The sequence below is a fragment of the Mirounga angustirostris genome, unplaced genomic scaffold, assembly GCF_029215605.1.
Source record: "Mirounga angustirostris isolate CCGP_5_RB_7025 unplaced genomic scaffold, mMirAng1.0.hap1 SCAF_5, whole genome shotgun sequence".
NCBI classification, from domain to species: Eukaryota; Metazoa; Chordata; class Mammalia; order Carnivora; family Phocidae; genus Mirounga; species Mirounga angustirostris.
The window spans coordinates 175,878,850-175,901,769 of NW_026991713.1; the positions used below are offsets into that span (position 1 = coordinate 175,878,850).

The 22,920-nt window shown below is 59.8% G+C and overlaps 1 protein-coding gene across 3 annotated transcripts; it reads left to right on the forward strand.

The window, feature by feature from the left end:
• Nucleotides 1–2,736: 2,736 nt before the first annotated feature.
• Nucleotides 2,737–22,017, forward strand: ZNF316 (zinc finger protein 316). 3 transcript variants are annotated; one of them, XM_045875854.3, is made up of 6 exons: nucleotides 2,737–2,890; nucleotides 6,933–7,309; nucleotides 7,514–7,653; nucleotides 8,440–8,566; nucleotides 9,055–9,168; nucleotides 16,564–22,017. In XM_045875854.3, exons 2-6 carry the CDS (start codon nucleotides 6,961–6,963, stop codon nucleotides 18,888–18,890), a joined length of 3,057 nt encoding a protein of 1,018 aa, XP_045731810.1. In that variant the 5' UTR covers nucleotides 2,737–2,890; nucleotides 6,933–6,960; the 3' UTR covers nucleotides 18,891–22,017. The 3 variants fall into 3 exon arrangements, with proteins under 3 accessions (XP_045731810.1, XP_064449391.1, XP_064449390.1); XM_064593321.1 differs by lacking the exon at nucleotides 9,055–9,168; XM_064593320.1 differs by lacking the exon at nucleotides 2,737–2,890 and having other exon boundaries at nucleotides 2,978–7,309.
• Nucleotides 22,018–22,920: the final 903 nt, after the last annotated feature.

The window sequence follows — 22,920 nt, forward strand, 5'->3', positions numbered from 1 at the left end:
GACCCATTTGGGACAGCCTAGCACTGCTTGGGGTAGGCACAAAGATGACCTGGGGCCCAGGGGAGGGTCATCTGCAGAGGCTTGGCCAGTCTGGGGTGGATGGCAACTCCCACACCCCAAGCACCTAATCCGGATCCAGTGGAGAGCTGACCCGGAAGGAACCAGGTCAGGTGAGGTCGTAAGAGTGGGGAATTATATTGATTTAACTATAAAAGAAGCACAGATACAAAGGCTCCTATCAAGCAGCTTGATTCCCACAGAATAGTGGGTGGTCTGCCCGAGCACGTCTTGCTTCTGAAGTCACAGGTGTGGGAGGGGCAGGGGAGGAGAGTACCTTGGGGCAGTGTCCCAAACCTAACTCTGACCTTGGACATGCTGACTGGGTGGCGGACTGTGGGGCCTTTGTGTGGCTGCACCACTTGGGTGTCTTGGGCTGGACAAGCTTTGGGGGACTCTGCCTGTCACCGGGCAGGAAGAAGGAGAGGCTCAGAGAGGCCCAGGAGTATCAATCTCCCTGCTCAGCCTCAGGAGGACAGCAGAGACTCGGGCGGAGTGGGATGGAGGCCAGAGCCTGCTGAGTGGGGAGAGTCTGGTGGACTCTGTGCCTCTGAAAATCTCTTCAGAGAAGAGAGGGGAAGAAATCAAGTCTTGGCTTAGGTATCCAGTGGGGACAGGCAAAGAAGAGTTCTGCGGAGATGCTGGGGTGATGCAGGGTCCCTGCCTAATGAGGGTTGGTCCTGTTTGAGCCCCCCAACCCCCCGTATGTTCTCTACCCAGCTTTGGGCATTGGACTGTGACTGCCCTCCACAACCCAAGCTGATTAATGGGGTGCGCTGGCAGGAAGGGTGGAGAGGACAGGGTTAGGGTATTCTCACCCCTCGCCACAGTCGCAGCTCCCACTGGGGGGACCCCATCTGCACTTCTGCTCTCCCCAGGCTGGACAACATCCTTCCCTGCCCCCCACCCCCAGGGCCCAGTGCCAGTCTCTGGGGCCTCTGTCCCTGTTGTTCCCCTTTACCTGGCCTCCACTGCTCCTGTTAGCTATCCTACCCTCAAACCCTCTCCTCGGGACTACCTGGGGATGAAGGGTGGGGAAGGGTCTATGCTGGGGGTCTAGGGTTCCAAAGGACCAGATGGGAGGTACCATATGGAAGTGGGCATGGAGATCGGCAAACCCCAGCCTCAACTACAGGGGCTGCTGGTCACCTCTCAGGGCCCCCTAACAGGTATCTTGTAAACCATGACCTCTGTGTGGGCAGAACTTCTGATTTTTTCCATCTTTTTTACAAGAGACCCTCAATTTTTAAGTGTTATTCATTTTACAACATTTTAAAAACACCAGAAGCCAAAGACAATTACTGTGAAGAGTTAGACTTGGCTGGAGGGTGGACAGCTGGTGCTCTGGGCTGGAGAAGGTGAGGCTTGGGGCAGGAGCTCCTGCACCCCTCTGCAGGACACAGGTTTGAGTCCTCTGTAGGCCTGAGAAGCTCCCCAGCCAGGGGCTGAGGTTTTGGAGGGGAGAAACCGTTATTTCAGGCAGATTTGAACCTGCCCTGAGCCTGGTCAGTTTGCTGCTCTGTCCTGAGGGTCCAAGGCTGGGCGACGCCACAGAAAATTTAAGAATAATGGTGCCTGTGGGGTGGGAGCTTGGGAAGGAGCAGGGCTGCACCATTCCTGACTGGGGCTTGCAAGCAGGCTGAAAACGGCCCAGACCTCTGCGAGGCCAAGAGCTCACCCTCACACCCAGCCAAGGCCCCTGGGGGTGGATGCAGACAGGTGTGGGGGAGGCCTGCAGGTGGACTCTCTTCCAACCACCTCACCTTGTCACAGCTCACTTGTACCTCCTTCTGCTCGGAGGACCCTTCCCTTCCCAGAGGCCGGCCCTCTGCATCATCCTGATTACAGGTCCCTCCAGGTAAAGCTCCAATCCCAGGCCCTATTGCATTCATTCGGCTGCCCTGGCCCACCTTCCCTTAGTCCTCATCCTCATCCATTCTGGGTAAAACCCTCATATTTAGCAGCGTTGGTCCCTCACGCACTGGTGGCCCCGTAAGCAGGGCTGGTGAGCAGTGAACACCCGGCCCACCTGCTACAGTCCCACTTGCTCATCACCTGCAAGGGATCGCCCCTGCCCCTGTCAGGTGTCATGGCATGCGGACTGGATAGATGCCTCCACGAGGCCCCTCCATAGGTCATCGCCTACCTCCACCGTCTCAGGACCTGGAGAGAGTCCCAAGGCCTGGGGTGGGCCTAGGTCCAGTCTGGCACTCAGTAGGTACTCCCTGCACCTTGGTTGCATTAGGAATTCCGACTGGGCTTGAGGAGGAACTAGCCTCGGGAGCCCAGGGATCTCATGGGGAGAATCAAGGGGGAGGCCGGGGTTGGGGTGTCCAGGGGTTGGGGCCAGGGTCTCAGGGTGGGGGGCGCTGGGGTGTCCAGGGCTGGAGTCAGGGTTTCAGGTCGAATCAGTGAGCGCTGGGGTTCCCAGAAGTGGAGTCGGGGTCTCGGGTCAGAGCAGGGGACGCTAGGGTTCCCAGGGGCGGAGTCAGGGTCTTGGGTCGAGACAGGGGGCCCTGGGGTTCCCAGGAGCGGGGCACCGGGGTCCCCAAGGGTGAAGCCGGGATCCGGGACCCAGAGCGCCCTCCCTCGCACGCCGGGCGCTTCCTCTCCCTCCACGAACGCCCCCTCCGCGAGCCGCGCTCAACCCCGCGTGACCGGAAGTGGCCCCCCGTGGGCGCGGGCGGGGCGGGGCCCGGCGGCGGCACTTCCGGTGCCCACGCGCCGCCGCCGCCGCGCAGCTCCGGGGCCGTCACTTTGTGTAGCGCGGGGCGCGCAGGCCCGGCCCGGCCCCGGCGTCCGGCGGCGGCTCGGCCGGCCCGGCGCGCGCGCGGTGAGTGGGCGGCAGGTGCGGGCGGCCGGGCGCGGGGCCGGGTCGGGCCGTCCCTCCACGCCGGCGCGGGAGGCCGCGGGGAGGCCGCGGGGCCGGTGGGGCCCCGGCCTGGGCCTGGCAGGGCCCGAGTGGCGCGCTGGCCGGGCATTCAGCGGCCGCGCCCACGCCCGGCGCGGCCCGCGGACCCCCGCCCCAGCCCGGGGGGTTGGGGGCGGGCTCCGACCCCCGGGGCGGGCGGAGGCCGGCAGCGCGGGGCAGGCGGGCTGGGGAGGACACGCGCGAGTCCTCGGGAGGTGCCTGCCGCCGGCTAGGCCTGAGGGGCGGGGGTTGGGCCGTGGCCGCCCCCGGGGACACACCCATCCAGGAGGGGCTGTCACCGCCACGGCCTCTGCGGGAGACCCACGCCGATAAGCCCCCTGGAGGGATGGAAGTGGCTTGGCCGGGCGCCCCGTGAGCTTGCTCAGTGACCTTGGGGGCCTCGTCTGGGTCCTCCCTCTCTGCAAATGGAGGCTCCGGTGGGCTGCTGTGCCGACTTCTACTGCTAGTAGTCTGCTAGGGGAACCTCTCCCTAGGGCTGGGCAGGGTCTGGGCTGCCCCATGTGGCCACGGAGGTGGGAAAGGGGCGGGCCTTCGGTGGAGGACTAGGTGGGTAGCGAGAAGGGGAGGTGTGCAGGAGGATCAGGCCCCGCTGCACCTGTATGGTGAGACCTTGGTACTTAGTTTGGTTCAACAAGTGTTGGCAGGTCTGGGGAGCTGGCTAGCATGGTGAGGGGCTGGCCTCGGGGAGCTGGGCGCCCGGATACAGCTACTCCAGGAGCTAAATCCTGGAGGGTAGGGCAGCCCAATCCATGGACACACAGTGAGGATCCTAGTAGTCAAGGAAGGAAGGCTTTTTGGAGGAGACAAAAACCTGGAAGGCCTTGAATAACAGGGGTGTGGGAGGAAACGGGCTTAGATATATGTCTCCTCCTTCTCTATGTAGGTTCCTTGAATTTGGGACTTTTGTGGAGAGTTTCTAACAGTTTCCAAACTTTTTTTGTTCTTTTGGTCCTCCCTTGTCTCCATGGAGGGTGTCTTGTCATCCTCAGCTATGAGCGTCTGCAGTGCTGTATCCTAGGATGCAGGGCCTGGGTGGAAATAAGGGTCTGGGATGAGTCGGGTAGGGGGGCGCTATGTTGTTGAGGCTACTTACATGACCGTCTGTGACTTCTGACCTGGAATCGGGTGCCTGAAAGTGGGCAGAGTGAGTGTCAGTGACTGACAGGCTGGGAAGAGAAGAAAGGAAAGTGTGTGGGTCTGGGGGAGTGAGCCCAGCACCCACACGCCTGGGGAGGCAGAAGGCACCTGGTGCCCAAGTGACTGAAGTCTGTTTTCCAGAATGATTCTGTTCTGGATTCTGGGTTGGGGTATGTGGGGTGTCTGGCTGTGCTAGGCCATGGTTCCATCTGCGGGGTGACTGTTGACCTCCAGGGCTGCTGAGCCCTTCCCTTCTCTGGTCACCAGCAGGTGCACCAGCCTCTTTGAAGGCAGAGACTCTCAGTGCTTCTGGTGTGGGTTCCATTTGGAAGGACCCTGAAGAGTGGTCAGTCTACTCTGGAATGTGGCAGTGGGGCCAGAATACTGAGGTGTTTAGTTTTGTTTTGTTTTAGTGAGTTCTAGGCCCAGTGTGGGGCTTGAAGTCACGCCCTGGAGATCAAGAGTCGCATGCTCTACTGACCGAGCCAGCTAGGAGCCCCTGAGTTTTTAAAATCTCATGTTCATCACATTGATTACAGATTTTAGAGTCACTTCCTTAATAAATATTTGAGTAGCTCTGTGTCTGACATGGGGGGATTCAGGGATGAGCAAAGGGAACTTCTGTCTTCTTGCAGTTGACCGTGTGTTTGGGGAGACAGGCAGTAAGGAGACAATTCCGTAAATATATAAAAGTGAGGTTCTGTGAGGACAGAGTTCGGGGAACTGGGTGAAACGGGGGCCTAGGGGGCTACCTCCAGAGGATCAGTGAAGAAGAAGGGAAGCAAGTTCCAGGGAAAGGGAATAGCATGGGCAAAGTTTCAGAGGTGGGACCAGCATGGGGCCACTTTATTCCAAAGCCCTGGGGTTTTCTTCTGTTGCGAGTGGGTCCTTGGATACGGCAGACCGGCCTGTGGGAGTCTGCTCTGGACGGTGGCCAGGCAGGAGACAGCTCCGCTGGACTTGGTGTGGTGTCTGGGTTCAGCCTGGATTTGTAGCCTGAGGCCTGGGTGAGGAAAGCCCTCCTCTGGATCCTGAGGTGGGTGGCGCTTAGGAAACCTTTGCTGAGCTTTCTAAGTGCCCTCAGTGCTGGGTAGGGCGGCTGCGTCTTCTTGGAGGTGGTTAGAGTAGTGCTTGGCACACGTGTTTCTACACTCCGGCGCTTTCACATGGCCAAAGAGCTACGGAGACTCGAGGATGTTGGTTTTGGGGAGAGGCTGAAGGCTGGGGCGGCCCACCTAGGCATAGCTCTTCACCTGTGACGCTGGGTTCGGTGACTGAATTCGTGATCCAGTCAGCTAGAGGGGGCGTGAGGGGTGGGACAGAGGTGGCTTCTGGGAGCCCGAGCATTTCAGCTCCTGGACCTGGGCCCTGGTCTCTGGGAGGCCTTCGTGGCTGCTCCGAGTTTCCTAGCTATTAATGTGTGGATTGAAAGCAGTAGCTAGGAGCAGTTCAGAGAATGAGTGTGTGCTGCCTGATTAATAAAAAAGCGATGGGTTGGGGAATAAGAGCAGTTGTCTCATAGGTACCCGGTGTTCTGAGCTGTCCTCCTGACCCTGCACGTCTTTACGTGGGGCGTCCCTGTCCTGTTGTTGGGGTTCTGTGGCAGATGCTGTCTACTCGTGGAGCCGGCTGAGCTGGGGTGGACCCAGCTGCCCCATGTGGCCTGACTGCAGGAACCCTCTGGCCTTCATGCCCTCGTCCCAGGATTCGGGGGTTGCTGTGTTTGCAGTGGGCTTGGATCACTTTGGAAAGAGCCCTGTTTAAGTCTTAAGCCCTGATGGGTCCAATGCTGGGTGGCAGGCTCATTCTTAAGCTTTCACTCAAAAAGGAGCCTCAGAAACCGACTTTGTCAAAACTGTGACCCTGTCCTGCCCTTGGGCCTCCAGCGGGCACCTGGGAGGGAGGAGTGGCCCCTGGGCCCGTAGCCTCCTGTCCATCAGGTCTACAGCCCTTGGCTGTGGGCCTTGCGGCAGCTTGGCTATGTCTCTGCCTAGCACCTGGGCTGAGCCAGCTGTGACGGTGGCGTGAGTAGGATTCTCTCCTGGGATTCTCTGATCCTTTAAACTTGTAGAGTTGTCACAGGGCATTTTAGATCATCTTTGCCGGTCCAGCGATGAACCGGATCTCCGTGATCTGTTGAACTTTTTCTAGATGCCCTGGATGGAGTGAGGGGCAAGGGAGATGCAGAGGGTAACACACACTCAGGACCTCTTGTGTGCCGCCTCTGGCAGGAGGGAGCCTGACCTGCTGGCCTTCCCGGCAGTGGTGAATGAGCCCGCCGGTCTCATTGCACCCCTGCTCAGGCCTCTCCTCTCACACCCCTGCCGGCACAGTGTGGGTGCTGAGAGCTGGGTGAGCATTTTCCCCTATATTCCAGGTGAGCCGTTCCTCCCAGGCTGCACTCACCCTTTTCAGCCAAATGTGGGCCACTCTCGGCCGTGTTGCCTGGACTCCCCGCTTCTCATGGCCCCTGAGGATAAAGACCTGGGCTAAATCCCTGATTTACTCCAAGAAAGCACGTTACTTCATATCCAGCACATAATTGCTGGCAAGAAAGAGCTGAGGCCGCATAATGGAGTCACGGAGAGGGGCTCTGTGGTTAGTTTTTCAGGGTACAGAATGTCCCAGTTGTGCCACGTGAGCTCATGGGAAGAGCCCTGGTCCTTCCTCAACTCAGGAGCCATTTCTGTCCAATGGGGGGGATGAGTCCTGCCTCCCGCGGGGCGGCGTGAGGCCCGTGTGAGGCCCGAGCAAGGCGCGTGAGCGTGCTGTGGGCGCTCGTCACCGCCGCCCGTCTGTGTTTCAGGCCGCGCCGAGGCTCTCCTCCGGGGAAGATGGCAGCCCTGCGAACCACTCCAGGCTCACCAGCCACGCAGCTGGCGAAGGTGGAGGATGGGTTGGAATGTGGTCCTGCTCAGGAGGAAGAAGAGGAAGAAGACCAGGGGGAAGAGGTGGAGATAGAGGAGGAGGAAGAGATAGTAGTGGAAGAAGGCGAGGACAAGCAGGTGGCGGAGGACGAGGAGGAAGGGGGGCGGGCAGGGCACGTGGATCAGGTGGAGGTGGAGTTGGAGGAGGACGAGGACGTGGAGGAGGTGACGGCAGAGGAGCAGAGTCTGACCTTGGGGACCCAGGAGCGCTGTAGCCGTGCTGCTGATGCCAAGTCCCCAGTTCTCCAGGGAAAGGGTAAGAGAAAGGAACCGGCTCCCGGGGTAGGAGGCAGTGGGGGCCTGGGAGGGCAGGCCAGGACAGGGTGGAGCTGGAGCATCAGGACCCAGGTTTTGAAATGGAGGAGCCTGGAACTCCTGCCCCTGCTTGCTCTCCGGGAAAGGTGACTGCGGCAGCAAGGCCCGACGGGGAAGGCGGGCCCCTAACAGGTCTTCCCCTCAGCCTTGCAGGCCGCCCAGGTTCCAGCCACGCCTAGGGATGAGGACCTGGAGGAGGAGGAAGAGGAGGAGGAGGAGGAGGAGGAAGAAGAGGAGGAAGAAGAGGAGGAAGATGATGATGATTCCCTGACAGCTGGATCTCAGGTGAGCTGCTGTCTCTCTGGAGCTCAGTTAACCAGGCACCTGCTGTCCTGGAGACCCCTGTGGGCAAAGCAGAGGCTCTGTGGTCCTCAGGGCGAGTTCAGGCTGTGAGCGGGGACGGGCAGCAAGAAGTGACTGGGGGTCTCTAGCCCCAAGCCCACGGGACGTGGTTCCACTTTCCCGGGGCCCAACCCTTCCGAGGCCATCATGTCCTGAGGATATTGACTGCCCCTCACGTGGTTGCACTGCGGCCCCTTACCTGGAGGGCCTGTCACCTGTCCAGGCTCGGGTTTCCTGCCGAGCCCAGTCAGATCGGGCACCAGTGCCCACAGTCGGTTGAGTTGATGCCGCTTATGCACCCAGGCATGGGCCCTCACGTTGCTGATGTGACCACTGGCGTAAGGTGGACAATGAGGGGGGAGGACATAGCCTCCCCGCACAGCCATGGACTTGAGCTTTCTCATCTCCTGACCTCAGTGTGAGTTGTGGCTCTGCCCCCCCCCGCCCCATGCTGAGCGTTCGCCCTCTCTGAGCCTGGGTTCCTAATCTCTGAACGGAAATGGGGTCTTTGGCTTTCAAGGCCCACCACCAGGCTTGCACACCTTGAGTACTGCTGGGCCTTTGCAGGCCTGTCAGTGACGGGATGTCGGGCTGTGGCCCCGTGAGCTCCGTGTTGCAGGACCACGGTCAGCTCTTCTTGACGAGCTTTTTCTGTTGCTCGCGTTCTAGGGGCTCCCCCGCCTCTCTCCGAAGGCAGCTTAGGGCAGAGGCCAGGGCTCTGTTTTCCAGGGGCTGGTGACCTTTGAAGATGTGGCTGTGTACTTCTCATTGGAGGAATGGGAAAGGCTGGACGCAGACCAGCGGGACCTTTACAAGGACGTCATGCAGGAAAACTATGGGATCCTGGTGTCCTTGGGTAAGCAGGGAGGCTTTGTGGTCTGAAGGCTGCCAGCAGCCTAGCCGTTTGAAAGAGTGGCTTCTGAAGCCCCAGGGTCTAAGAGAGGGGCGTCCTGGAGCCAGCCCACCTCTTGGGGGAGTCCTAGGGACCGGGGTCTCCGCTGTGGCCCAGCAGTGCCATGAGCCAGGTGGATGTGCTCTGGGAGCCGCCCGTCCAGCTCCGGTCCCTGGGCCGTCTGCCCCCTGAGGCCTCCGGGGCTGAGGAGTCAGGGGCTAGAGGGGCTGAAGGTGTGTGGAGGGGCTGAGCAGGACAGCTGCAGCTCTCAGGGCAAAACTCTAGACTTGTGAATGTGGGATTTCCCAGGGCGGAGGCCGGGAGATGGGAGGGCTGGTCCGGGAAGGGAGAGTGAGGAGCCGGTTGGCATGTCGGGGATGGCACTGTGTGCGGTGAGGGCGGGGCCTGGCCAGCACAGCCCTGCAGCTGCTGGCTGTTTCTCTCCTGGCCAGGCTACCCAATCCCCAAGCCGGATCTGATCTTCCGGCTGGAGCAAGGGGAGGAGCCCTGGGTCCCAGATAGCCCCCGTCCTGACGAAGGAGACATTGTCACTGGCGTCTACACAGGTGAGTAGGAGATGGAATCTTGTGGGGTTTCTGCTGACGCGGCTCCTCAGGGCTTTGCCAGACTTTGGCCTTGACCTTAGCTCTGTGCCGTGGCCTTGATGCTGGTGGTCTGGGATGTGGAGTGGGCCGCTTGGATAGGGAGGCCACCACGCGCTAACCTCTGCCTTTGTGCGTTGGCCTCTCCAGGCTGGCGAATCCTTAGAGAACCTACGCGTTCCTCTTAGGAGCCTTGGAAAATGTCCCTGTCCCTGCCTTGGAGCCTCTGATTGTTTTTGTTTTTTCTAAGTGAGGGCCATTTGTTAAGTGTTTGGCTCAGAGAAATAAGTGCAGGAACTGGGCAGACTCTGGCTGAGAGTGCCGGAACCCGCCTTTCTGGTTTCCACACTTGAACCGGTCCTGTGGCTTCTCCACCCATTGGGCTATCTCTGAACAAAGGGTCTGGGGGGCAGGCCTCTGGCCTGGGTGCGCAGCTCTACCCCTTCCAGAAAGGAGATTTGGGAGCGAAGTGTTCAGGGTGGCGAATTTCTCTGGACACTGCTGATGTGGTTCTGTTTCCCCAACTGTCTGAGCTTCGCTTTGCTCACGTGGAGAACAAATAATTTGACCTACATCCATAATTTCCAAGCCGAGGACGTGGGACTGTTGGTTCTGTGGAGGTGCTTCACGAGGTCTGAGAGTCAGGCTCAGTGTTTGAGAGAGATCCGTGGAGGGTGTGTCCGCCTTTGGGCTCAAGTGACGTCCCCCCAGTGAGGGCCACTGGATGGCTCGTGCCAATCAGGTGCCTGGATAGACTCAGAGCAGCTCATAGACATATTTCAAAATAAAAATACAGAAAAACACAGACCGTGTTACTGCGCCTACGGGTGGTCTCTTCAAAGTGTTTTCCCGTTTACTCTGTATTCTCTCGACAAGCCTGGGCCATAGCAGGGCAGAGGCGACCAGTCGACCTTGCATATGAGGACTTTGACTTTGAAAGTGGTGACGCCGTGGCTTGTCCAAGGTGGGCTCAGCCGCAGGGCTCACTTGCCACGGTGTTGCAGGATGGCCTTCCCGTCCCGGCTCTCCACGTGCTGTGGGGCCCTTTCTGGGAATCCTTCCTGGGCTTCATTCAGACTTGGGTGGGCGCTGACTGGTGAGACCATCGCAGCTGCTTCCGGGACGAGTCTGGGACAGATGTTTCTCGGAGGGGGGTCTCAGTGAGAGGTGGGCCCTGTTTACGGGCACAGCTCAGAAAAGCCACCTGCAGATAAAGGGGCCACAGGCCTGCCTTGGCCAGTCTCTCATCATGTGGGCTAGATGTACCCCCATTCTCCATGCTTCTTGGAGGGTCCTGGGGTACAGCCTTTTGCAGGCTCCAGTGTGGGTGGTCCTGGGTGGAGTTCGGCAGCACCCTGAGGAGGCTGGCTAGCAGGGCTGGCGGCTGGTCGCTGTAGCAGGGCCGGTGAGCCTCGACTGCTCCCCCCATCCCCGCCCGTGCCACCTGGTGAGCCCGAGGTTGATACAGGATCCAGGCATGGTCTTAGACATGACCCTGTCTGCTGGGGTCAGCTCTGGTAGGGCAAACCCATCTAAGGCCTTTCTTTCTTTCTTTTAATTTTTATTTATCTGAGAGAGAGTGTGTGTGTGCATGTGCTCGTGCGAGAGCAGGGTGAGGGGCAGAGGGAGAGAGAGAGAAAGAATCCTCAAGCCAACTCCCCTGCCCAACTCGGGGCTTGATCCCGGGACCCTGAGACCATGACCTGAGCTGAAATCAAGGGTGGGCCGCTTAACCGATTGAGCCCCCCAGGTGCCCCATCCAAGGCCTTTCTTAACTATGATTGTAGTCTCTTTGCTAAATGGTCTCCCTCCCCTCTTCTCCCCGTACTCATTTCTGTGTGGCTGAGTCCATCGAGAATTGAGAATTGCTGGGTCTGGCAGGACGGATGCTAACTGTTGTGAGCCTGACAGTTTCTGGATTTCTAGATTGTAGTCTGGCAAAACACAAGTGTCTTCCTCTCTTGTGTTTCTTGAAGAATTGGGCCAAAAGGTTTGGACTGTGGCCGGCTTCTTCCACTCAGGCGCCCCATCCCGTCTGCTGTACTGACCTGAAGTCCCCTGCTCTGCCCTTCCAGCTCCGTGCTCCGGCCCCCTGACCCATATCCGCCCCCCCCACCCCAGCTCACTGCTGCTCGCTCTCCTCACCTCTCCTGACCCCACCCGCTTTCCTGCGCCTTTCTCCTCACCCGGCTTGGAGAGCAGTGCCTCACCCCCCACCCGCTGTATGTGATAGCCCCGTGGAGTTGCCTGCCAGACCCCTGCCCATGCAGGACCCCATTTCCTGCCCACATCTGCACTGCAGCTGGGTCGTGGCTGGAGAAAAGTGTGCCTGCCAGCCGACCACACATCTCCTGAGGACACCGCCACCACCTGGGCCCGGTGGTCTGGCTTCGTGTCCTTGTTGGGTTGGCTTTCCGCTCTCTGCGGGCGACCGTCTTGGCCCTGAGGACCCCACACACCCCTGGTTTCTCAGCTGCCTTCCCGGCTGCTTCTCCACTTGCCCTCGCTTGTTCCCAAGACCAGGACAGTCCTGCGTCCTCTTCTGTTCTCTCTAGGTGACTGCGGCCAGAGCTTACGTCGATGCTGCCCATCCGCAGCTTCTTTCTCCAGCTCTCTTCCTGTCTGCTTGTCCACCCGTATGCTTGGTCTCTCCACTCACTTACCTGATGGGCATTTCAGAGTGAACCTGCACCTGAAGGGGCTTCTCCTACTCCAGTCCCCTCTTGCAGTGTCCTTGGCACCTGAGTGGGCCTGGCTGCGTGCCTGATTAGTCCTTGTCGCTCTGCCTTCCTCGCCCCACCCTGTCCCAGGCTCCCAGGAGGCCGGCGGGCCTGTGGCCACAGGTGTCCCCGAGCTGCCTCTGCCTGCCCTCCAGTAGCTTCCCCGTGCACTTGGCGCGGCGTCTGGGCCCCGCTGTGGCTTGAGACTGCCGCCCCTCCAAACTCATCTCCTACACCCTTAGCTCTCAGGCTCGGCCCCTCAGACCACCTTAGTCTTCAAGCTCTCGCCTGCCTCAGGGCCTTTGTGCCTACTGTTTCCCCTGCCGGGCTTGCCTTTTGTGTGGCTGGCTCGGCTCTCAGGCCCCACTTGAGTCACGTGTTCTCTGAGCACGCAGACTTCAGGAGCACGCCTTCCTGCATTTCTCCAGGATGTTCCCTGCAGTTACAGCAAACAGCGCTGTCTGAAACGGTCCTGCCTAGATGTTTGCTTCCTCATTCCCCGTCTGCTGCCTCCGGCCGCCTCCGTAAGAGCGAGCACTGTGTGCTGTCTTCCCCTGTGCTGTCTCCCTGGCACCCTGCGCGGGCCTGGCACCCAGCGGGGCCGGCTGCTGATCCCCCTCCTTGGCTGCACTCCTGCCCCTCATGTGAAAGTGAAGGACGGAAGAGAATTACAGCATGCAGGGTCACACCTGCTTAAGATGCCCCAGGAAAGGAGAGAGAGAATTTCAGAGCAGTAAGAGGTAAAACACTAAGGTGGGGGCATCTCAGGGTCAGTGAGCACAGTCAGTGGTTCTGGAGGGGAGGAGGTCAGGAGCAGCCGTGGAAGGTAGGCCTGGGACCAGCCTGCAGGTGGTCTTTACCTCACACAGCCCATGAGCGCCTGGGCGGAGTGCCTGGGCTGGGCCTGTCTGCCCCACCGGGGTCGGGTGGATATTAGTCCTTAGCGTGGGCCTTCCCTGCCTTTGGCACACCCCTGAGGGGGCCCTGGGTGTCCCCGAATCCCCTTTTTTTGTCTGAGCCAGGGAGAAGGCACTTGGGTCCTGTCTTGCCTCAGAGCCCTGGGCGCGTGGTGTAGGCAGAAGGGGAAGGAGCCAGGAAACATTCCACCTGAGGAAGGCTCCTATTAATAGCTGGTCCTTGGTATTATATTCATGGTACAGATGAGGAGACTGAGGCCATAGAGATCACCTGCCAGTGATGGGGGGTGGGCCCTGTGCTCATGGGAGGACAGAGCCCAGTACAGGAACCTGGCCTTGTCGTGAGCTGCCGTCTCCCCCACACTTGAGTACAGCCCTGGTTACCAAACTCCTGCTCAGTGGGAAGGAAGGGCAGCTGACCAGCAGTCCTGGAGGCAGGAGCCCACCTGCAGCTTGGGCCCACCAACCCTGTTCATGTCCTCCCCTTCTAACTGTTCCTTGGTGGGGGGGCTCTCCTCAAACGTACCTCGAGTCTCCGGGTCTGGATGGAGAAGTCAGGAGCAGGTGTTGACTTTACTCTCGGGCCCCAGCAGAGATGGGTTTAGTCAGAGCCGACTCATCATGGGACCAGGTCAGGGTGGGTTCCCGGACCGGGCAGAGGTTGCCCCGGGGGCGGGAGTCGTAGAAAACGGCCTGGTTCTCAGGGCGTTGTGTGTCCGTCGTGCTGAGCAGCCCTCGCTGGGCCTCGCAGCAGCTCGGGGACAGAGGTGCACCAGGCGTGTGGCTCGGGGGCTTTCATCTTCTCCGAGGCCCTGTGATGAGTGCCTTGGTAGGGCACTTAACTGACGAGGGGGCTCTCCTGACAGGGCCACGGGTCAGCCCCTGGGATTGTCATCGGGGCTCAGAGCACTGGTTCCAGCTTAGCTAATCATCACCCAGGGTCATAGTCCTTGGGAGCAAATGTCGCAAGGAGATGAAGCAGCAGCTCCCACTTCCCAGGGTCCTCTTCTCTGCCCTACCCCTGTGGGTTCTGGAAGAAGCAACTGTGTTTGACCCTATAGGCCCCTGATACAGAATGTCCCCTCACCCACCTTGTAAAAGCATTCTCTGCTCTGGCTCTCGTCTCACAAGGAGACCTGGTAAGTGCTCACTTGGATTCCAGCAAACTCCCTGGGAACCTGGAGTGACCTTTCCATTGGCCGCCCCCACTCCAGGGCCCCACCTCCAGACTCTGGCCCACTTTGGTGACAGAAAGACAAGGGAACAGAACCCAGCCTCAGGGCAGGCTGGTCTTCCTCTGCATCGCCCTCCAGTGGCCCTGCTCCTCCCGGCGATCTTGGGGTGCAGCCGGCTCTGACTGCCAGGGACATGGCCGCCCTTACTGCCCCTCGTTTGGTGTCCGTGGTGCTGTCCACCACCTTGCCGTGTGTTCAGTGGTTTCTCGTTCCTGGACAAGAGGCTGTGCCGGCTCTGGAGGTCCCTCCTGTATCGCTCTCCTCTGCAGAGGCTTGAGGTGGGGGCCGGGCAAGGGCTCCCCTTCCCTGGTGTGCGTGGGGGCTTTCCGCTGCTCCTAGACCCCAAGGAAGAGATGTTGTGAGTCACTGGGACCTGGCCCACCCTTCCCAGTTCTGAGTGGCCAAGGTAATTTGGCCTGCGTGTCGGCTTTGTATCCAGCAGGGGCTGACCCTGGGCTAGGTCCTGGGGTGCACACTAGCGCCCCTAAGACGTTGAACGTGTTCCTGTGCTTCAGTTCCCCCGGCCTTGGGGAGTCTCTAATTCAAACTACTCAAGACCCTCCCCAGAGTCTTGTGGTAAAATTCTTTTTGAGACTCATGGCAAGAACTCCCAGCCGATCTGAGTACCCACGGAACTGCCTGTCCCTCCACCATCCCCTGCTGTCTCATGAGGGTGCTCTGGCCTTCCCAGTGAGGAGCTGTGCCTTCTCTGTGCTCTGCAAGGGGCGGACGCCTCACGCCACCCACTCGTGGCCCCAGGTGGCGGCTGCACGTAAACTGAGCTTAGTTCAGGAAACTTTGGTCTCCTATTTTAAAACTTATTTTTACTTTAACAGTATAGTAGTACTAACTGTAGAAAACTTGAAAGTATTACAATTCTGAAAAAAATAAAATAACCCATTTCTGTACGCCTTTAAATGATGCGTGTTTTTGTTCACAGCTGAAATCATGCCCGAACAGTTCTGTGTCTGGCTGTATCTGTCCCTGCGCTTTGCTGTGTTCTCCCACGTGACCATATCACCCTACATGTAGAGTGCTGTACAGAATATAGGACGAGGGCTGAGCCAGGGTGGGCAGCCCTCCTGGGCCCCCACCTTCCCTCAGGGGCAGGACTCGGTGATCCACACTCATCCAGCCAGGTGATGCCTGACACTGGCCACAGTTTTGGTGGTGGACCCAGGTGGGGTAGAGGAGGGGATTCCCACCCTCTAGAACCTTCCAGATGCTAGGATTCTGGGGAGGGCGACAGCATGGTGTGCGACCACTGTGGCCCGACCCGGGGTGGAGTGTACATGAGAAAGTAGGCACACAGGTGCTTTGCAACATCTGGGGCCACCGTGGGTCAGGCGTTTTGCCTTCTGTTCCTTGTGTGACTTAGTGCCTGCTCCGCAAATGGTAGTTCTCTCCTGAGAATGGTGGCAGGCCAATCAGCACTCCATTTTGTAAACTAGAAAACCCTCCAGGTCTGACTCCGTACCCACGCTCTGCACTGAAGGGAGAGGTCACTTTGGTGGAGGAGGTAGAGAACTGCAGGACCTTTTGGGGGGGTGTCCTTGGCCTTCTGTGATAGTAGGGTGCTTGCAGTTCACCCAGTCTTAGCCAGCTTGGGACTGTTTCCCAAATGCACAGCCACTCAGAAAAAGCCAAGCTTTGGGGTGCCTTAGCAGGGAAGCTTGGGCTGTGCCTGAATCGTTGCTGGAGGCTGTTAGGATGAGTGCAGAGGGCTGGGGCCCAATGGCCCCTCTAGGTCTCCTTGGCTCAAGGCAGCCTTTTCAGGTTCTGCTCTGAGAGTGGGAAGGAGACCCACCACTGCTGGCCAGCCTGAGGCTGGTGGAGAAGAACTCAGAGGGGAAGGGATGCTGAGCAGAACTTAGGTGCTTACAAGGCAGGTCCTCAGCTGCAGGGCCCTGGGGCTGTGCTGGTGCTGGAGGCTTGCTTGCCTTGGGCCAAGCAGGGGTGGGTGGGGGTGCGTGGGGGGTGGAGTTCTCTGGAAGACAAGGGGTTTTGGGGAGAACAGCTCAGGGGTCTCTGTTTTTCTGAGTACCAGATGCCTGTTACGGGCTTAGCCCCTGGTCTCCCAGGAACCTACAGGCAAGGTCACCAACTTTGTAGAGCGTTCCTGTTTCTCAGGGTGGCAAGCACTGGAGATCTGGAAGAGGGATTAATTAGTTGAAGCCATTTGAGGACAGTCCAAGAAGTAAAGGAATCTGGGCCTCCCCTAGGAGGGACACCCATGCGCACATTTCTCCCATCTGCAGAGTTCCTCCTGAGGGAGGCCGTGGCTTTACTGCCCCACGTGCGCTACAACGCGCACAGCCTCTCCCTTCGTGGAATGCAGAGGCACCCTGTCCAGAGCCTGCGGATGGAGGCTCGGTGCCGGGGGAGCTTGGGGTCCCGCGCAAGCTGTGATTTCTCTAGGGAGGAGCCAGCAAGGGGCTGCCTCGACCTCCTCTCACCTCTCTCCTGGCCTTCCTTTGTCGCCTTCAGGGGCCTGGTTCTGGACGGACGACCTAGACGACCACGAGGAGGAGGACGACGAGGACTTCCTGGCGGAGGTGGCCGAGGAAGAGAACGAGCCCCCGGGGCTCTGGTCAGCGGCCTACGGCGTGGGGGACGTTCCTGGGACCTGGGGCCCCGATGACTCGGATTCAGCGCAGACCCCGGAGGGGTGGGGTCCCGACCCCGGAAGCCTCGGGGTCCTGGCCGAGGGGTCCGAGGCAAAGCCCTTCCTGCCGGGCCGGGAGCCTGGCGCGAACCTGCTGGCGCCCTGGGCGTTCCCTGCCACTGTGGCTGCTCCGGCCGGGCGGCCCGAGACCACGTGCGACGTGTGCGGAAAAGTGTTCCCGCACCGGTCCCGGCTGGCCAAGCACCAGCGCTACCACGCGGCCGTCAAGCCCTTCGGCTGCGACGAGTGCGGCAAGGGCTTCGTGTACCGCTCACACCTGGCCATCCACCAGCGCACGCACACCGGAGAGAAGCCCTTCCCGTGCCCGGACTGCGGCAAGCGCTTCGTCTACAAGTCGCACCTGGTCACGCACCGGCGCATCCACACGGGCGAGCGGCCCTACCGCTGCGCCTTCTGCGGGGCGGGCTTCGGGCGCCGCTCCTACCTGGTCACGCACCAGCGCACGCACACGGGCGAGCGGCCCTACCCGTGCCCGCACTGCGGCCGCAGCTTCAGCCAGAGCTCGGCGCTCGCGCGGCACCAGGCGGTGCACACGGCCGACCGGCCGCACTGCTGCCCCGACTGCGGCCAGGCCTTCCGCCTGCGCGCCGACTTCCAGCGCCACCGGCGCGGCGGCGGGTGCGCGGAGCCCGGCGGCGACGGCCCTCGGCGGGAGCCCTGCGACACGGGGCCCGCGGCGGGGCCCGAGGAGGCCGAGGTCGGGCCGGAGGGGCCCGAGGAGGCCGGGGCCGGCGAGGCGGACGTAGAGGCCGAGGCCGAGGCCGAGGCGAGAGAGGAGGCGGCGGCGGCGGTGGGGCCCAGCCCCGGGCGCAAGGAGGACCCCGAGCCGGACAGGCGGTTCCTCGAGCTGGGCAACGGCCTGGGGGAGGGCGAAGGCCCTTCCTCGCACCCACTCGGCTTCCACTTTCCCGTGCACCCCAAGTCCTGGCTCCACCCGGACGGCTTCCCGATCCTGGGCCTCCCGGACTTCGGGGAGCGGCTGCAGGCCGACGGGCGCCCCCTGCCGGGGCCCCTGGGGGGCCGGCTCGCCCTTGTGGAGGGCGCCGGGCTCGCCTGCGACCCTTTCGGCAGCGGCGGGCCGGGGGGCGGGGGCGGCGGCGGGCTGCGCGCGTTCGCGCCGGCCGTCGGGGGTCTGCTCGCCGAGCCGGCGCCCGCCGCGCTGGCAGAGGAGGAGAGCCCGTGGATCTGCTCCGACTGCGGCAAGACGTTCGGGCGCCGCGCGGCGCTGGCCAAGCACCAGCGCTACCACGCGGGCGAGCGGCCGCACCGCTGCGCGGACTGCGGCAAGAGCTTCGTGTACGGCTCGCACCTGGCGCGCCACCGCCGCACGCACACGGGCGAGCGGCCCTTCCCGTGCCCCGAGTGCGGCGCGCGCTTCGCCCGCGGCTCGCACCTGGCGGCGCACGTGCGGGGCCACACGGGCGAGAAGCCCTTCGTGTGCGGCGTGTGCGGCGCGGGCTTCAGCCGGCGCGCGCACCTGACGGCGCACGGGCGCGCGCACACGGGCGAGCGGCCCTACGCGTGCGGCGAGTGCGGCCGCCGCTTCGGGCAGAGCGCGGCGCTGACGCGGCACCAGTGGGCGCACGCCGAGGAGAAGCCGCACCGCTGCCCCGACTGCGGCAAGGGCTTCGGCCACAGCTCGGACTTCAAGCGGCACCGGCGCACGCACACGGGCGAGAAGCCCTTCCGCTGCACGGACTGCGGCCGCGGCTTCGCGCAGCGCTCCAACCTGGCCAAGCACCGGCGCGGCCACACCGGCGAGCGGCCCTTCCCGTGCCCCGAGTGCGGCAAGCGCTTCTCGCAGCGCTCCGTGCTCGTGACGCACCAGCGCACGCACACGGGCGAGCGGCCCTACGCCTGCGCCAACTGCGGCCGCCGCTTCTCGCAGAGCTCGCACCTGCTCACCCACATGAAGACGCACCGCAGCGCGGCCGGCGCGCCCGGCTCGGCCGCAGCGGCCCCCGCGTCCAAGGCCGAGGCTCCCGCCAAGGGGCCGCCGGGCGCGGGCAGCGGGCCCGGGGAGCGCGGCAGCACCCTGCTCGAGTTCGCGGGCGGAACGAGCTTCGGCTCTGAGCCGACGGCCACCTTGGCGGGGCCCTCGGGCGCCTACGAGGAGAGCGTCCTGTGATGGCCCGAGGCCGACGGAGGCGCAGCCCGCTGGGCCGCCGGCCCCTTGCTCCTCTGGCCTCGGGGTGCTGAGGGCCCCAGTCCTGGTGCGGTGCCTTCCCCTCAGCCCCCGGTGCACCGCGCCGCCCCCCGGCCTCGGGCGCCCCTCCTGCCGGCCCTGGGAAACCGGGTCGCCAAGCTCGTCCGGCCGTGCAGGGGGCGCGTGGGGAGAGGAGAGCCGCGCGCGGAGGAGGCGAGGGCAGGGGGCGGCCACCCGGACCAAGACTGCGGCATCCCCGGGTCTGTGCTGTGGAGCCACGCGGTAGGGATGGCAGGCGATCTTATTTATTTCACTCGGGTTCCGATTTGGGTGGCCTGGAGGACCGGTGGCCGATGAGTTTGTAAGTGGGTTGTACAGCGAGGGAGGGGAAGCCCTTGCGTCAAGGGGAGGGTGGGGTGGTCGAGGGCGGAGCGTCCGGCTCCTCCCGTGGGTTTGGCTGACGACTTCTTCCCATTCCTCAGTGAGACTTCAGGGACCTTCTGGTCATTTGAGTGTGTCCGGGAAGTTTTAAGGACTGCGCGGGGCTAGGGGAAGCCTTATGGGTTTCCGGAGGACTGTGTTCCTCCCTGCACGGGGGGGACAGAGATGCAACTGGGAAAGCTTTTATTCTGTCTACTGTGGATATTTATTTCCATCTCTTGTATGGCCTGAAGAATCTGGGAGGAGGAGGAAAAGCCAGAAACCAAATTTGTGGCCCCAGGCGGGTGGGTTGCAGGTGTTCCAGGGTCCTGAGGGAGTTTGAAGCCTTATTCTGGGGGAGGGTCACTCGCTCTCACCCCACTTGAGCACCTAGATCAGCCAGGCACAATTCTGCCCGGTGGGTTTTGGTCTCCGCCTCCCCCTTTGAGTCCTTTGGTACTCTCACCTCTGGCAGCTGGAGGGGGCACACTCAGAGATCCTCAGGGGCCCCTTGCTGGCTGCTGCGGCCATGGCCCCAGCCTTCAACTGCCTGGGCCCCCACCCCCCCACCCCCGGGCAGGTGGACACATGGGTCCCTGCTCTCTAAGCCCAGTGCTTGTTTAAATTTAATAACCAATTGTAAGGTGACAGGTCGGCAGCAGGATCATTTCTCACATCCCTATGGGGTTAGGGCCCTGTGACGTCTGCAGGTCCTTTTAATGCTGCTTCTGTCATTATTCTATACTAGAAGCAGGTAGTGTTTCTGTTTAGAATCCCATGTCACAGGGTGGGCAGTCTGTACAGTGGAAGTCCACCTCTGGGGGTGTGGACTTGAGCCTGTGGCTCAGTGACAAGCCAGGCACCCAGCTATGCAAGGCCCGCGCCTGGTGGGCACGCCGCCCTCCGGGTTGGGCCATTGGGAGCCACGGGGCAGGCAGCTGAAGTATGGCTCACGTGAGATCCTTTCCTCCCTTAATGCCTTTTGGGCCAGTGTGAGTGGGGCCAGAAAACAGATTTTGAAGCAACTGCATTCCCTTTTAGACCTAGTTCCTTCTGTTTTAGTGTAGACATGGCCTTGGGGCCGGAGAGCCAGCAGCCAGGCTGCTGAGGCTGGGGGCGGGGTAGGAGGCGCAGTAGTTGGTGGGTGGGAAAGCGGGTGTGGATGGTGGTGTTAAGAATTCACCTGGCTGGGTGAGGTGGTGGGGTGGGTCGGGGTGCTGAGGAGGGCAGGGGTCCCAGGAGGCATCAGCAATGCTGGGTGATGCCTTCCCTGTCCTCAGTTTCTTTCCTCTCCCTGTGGGACAGGAACCTCAGGGGCCAAGGGCAAGGCAGCGTAGCCCTGCATGGCTGGGGTTTGGCTCCGTGCTCATTCTCCTTGCACACCCCTCAGAGTGCATATCTTTGGTGCCCCCCTGGGCCCCAGCTGCTTCCGCCCTGGCCTGGAGCCATCAGCAGGAGGACCTAGCTTTAATAAAGAGTGGAGAAATGAGCTTTCTGACTGGATTCCATGTTGTTGCCGCTCCTCGATGCCCTCAGGGAGGCTCTGAAAGGTCTCGGGCCTTTTTTCTGCAAAAAAAAAAAAAAAAAAAAAACCCACAAAAAACTTTTTTTAGGAGTTTCTCCTTTCAGAAACTAGAAATGGCTCGGGAGGAGTCAGCCCAAGATGGGCTTTGGCTCCTGCCTCCTGTGTCTACCAAGTCTTTCTGGGAGTCCCCAGCGGGCCCCCCACACTGCCACATACTCTTTGTAATACACCTATCTTGGGATCTTATTGTGCTTAGGATTGTTTTCTCCAGCCTTCCCTTGGTCAAAGGAGAGGGGCCAGGTCCCCTTCCTGGGGGTCCAGACATTCACTGAGTCCCAGACATTTCCTCAGAGGCCTCAGCGCTTCGTGGGTTTATCCAGGCTCATCTGCTCTGTGCCAAGGCAAAGGACACCTCCCCAGGACCCCCAAACTCCTTCCTTTGTAATGATTTATTGACTACCTTCTCACCAGATGATGCCCCATAACCATATCTGACCTCCCATTCTTTGCGCGTGGATTTGGAAAAATATGAACTATGAAGTAAATTGTCTTCGAGATGTGATTTGGAGGCATCAGAACAGAACCCAGTGTTTCAGTTTAAAAAAAAAAAAAAAGGCTTTGAGTGGCAGATGGATGTCAAGACCTAGTTAAAAATTGATGGCCTTGAGGATCTTAAAGCCTATTCAGAAAAGGCCAATTATTCCCGGATAGAGCTTACAGATGTCTGGCCAAATTCTTTTTTATTTGGGGGAGGGTGGGGGACCCAATCCTGATGGTCATAGAAAAAAGAAAGTAGACAGCCCTTCTGGTTTTGAGAGGACTTCCAAATTTCTGGAGTCCCTGACTGATTCCCCAAGTGTCAATTTAGCATCTTCTATCATTGCCAAGGAGTAGAAGCCCCCAGGAGATGTGACCCACGCAAGGTGGTACTTTGAGAGTCTTGAGGCTCTGAGCACCCCTCTGGCTTCCCCCTGCCTTTGTTATTTTCCTGTTTCCCTCTTGCTTGCATTTTCCCCAACCTCCTTCCTTGCTCCTGACCCTTTTACTTGATCTCTTCAGACATCTTCTAACTATTTTTTCTTTCTCTAATTGGCTACATATGGAATAAAGTATTTTGAAATTTTTGGTTATATTTATTAAATAAAGCTTTATGATCCTTGTTCATTATTTAATTTTTTTCTGATTATAAAATACATACTAGTTGTAAAAATCCCAACAGTATGACAAAATGTGTTACGTGCACACTTACATCCTACAGGGTCACACCACATCCAGCCACCGGGAACCAGAGCAGCTTCAGGAGGCGTGGGGTCCCATTTCTTCCATGGAACAGAAATGTTTCTCCACTGGTGACATACTTTACACGTTCCCTTGCAACTTGCTTTTTTCATTTAACAACATATTAGGACATACTTTCCCACCGGACAGAACTACCTCACTCATTTTAACTGCCCCAGCATAGCATTTCATTTTGTGGACGTACCCATAATTGATGTAACCTCTCCTGCAACAATGGGTATTTGGTTGTTCCCAGTGTCTCACAATTACGAACAATGCTGCAATGTCGATTCTTGTACATATTTCTGTGCAGCTATGTAGATTTTTAGTTATTTGTTTAGAAAAAGAACTAGAGGTGATGTTGCCAGGCCACAAGGCGTGTGTATTTAAAGTTTGGAGTATAGCTAAATTGTCACTTAGAAAGGCTAACTCCAGTCCAACAGCAGATTCTCCCAGCGTAGTGAGAAAGTGCTGGTGGTCCACGGCCTCGCCAACAGGGGGCATCAACAATCGTTTTAATCTTGCTTTGTTCTTAATTTTACAGAGGTGAATGGCTTGCCTTTTTCTGTTTCTTTCAAACATGTAAACAGGTTATTTAAAACAACAACAATAACAACTCATGGCCTTGGCTGAGGTATTTCTGGGGCTGTGGCTATGATCTATCCCCACCCAGTCCAAGTTAATAGCTTCCATATTTTCTGGTAAGATAAGATATCTCAGGTTTACCTTGAAAATTTCCTACCCCAAACCTGTAATCAGCCAATTCTCCAAGGAGCCAGGATTCCTTTA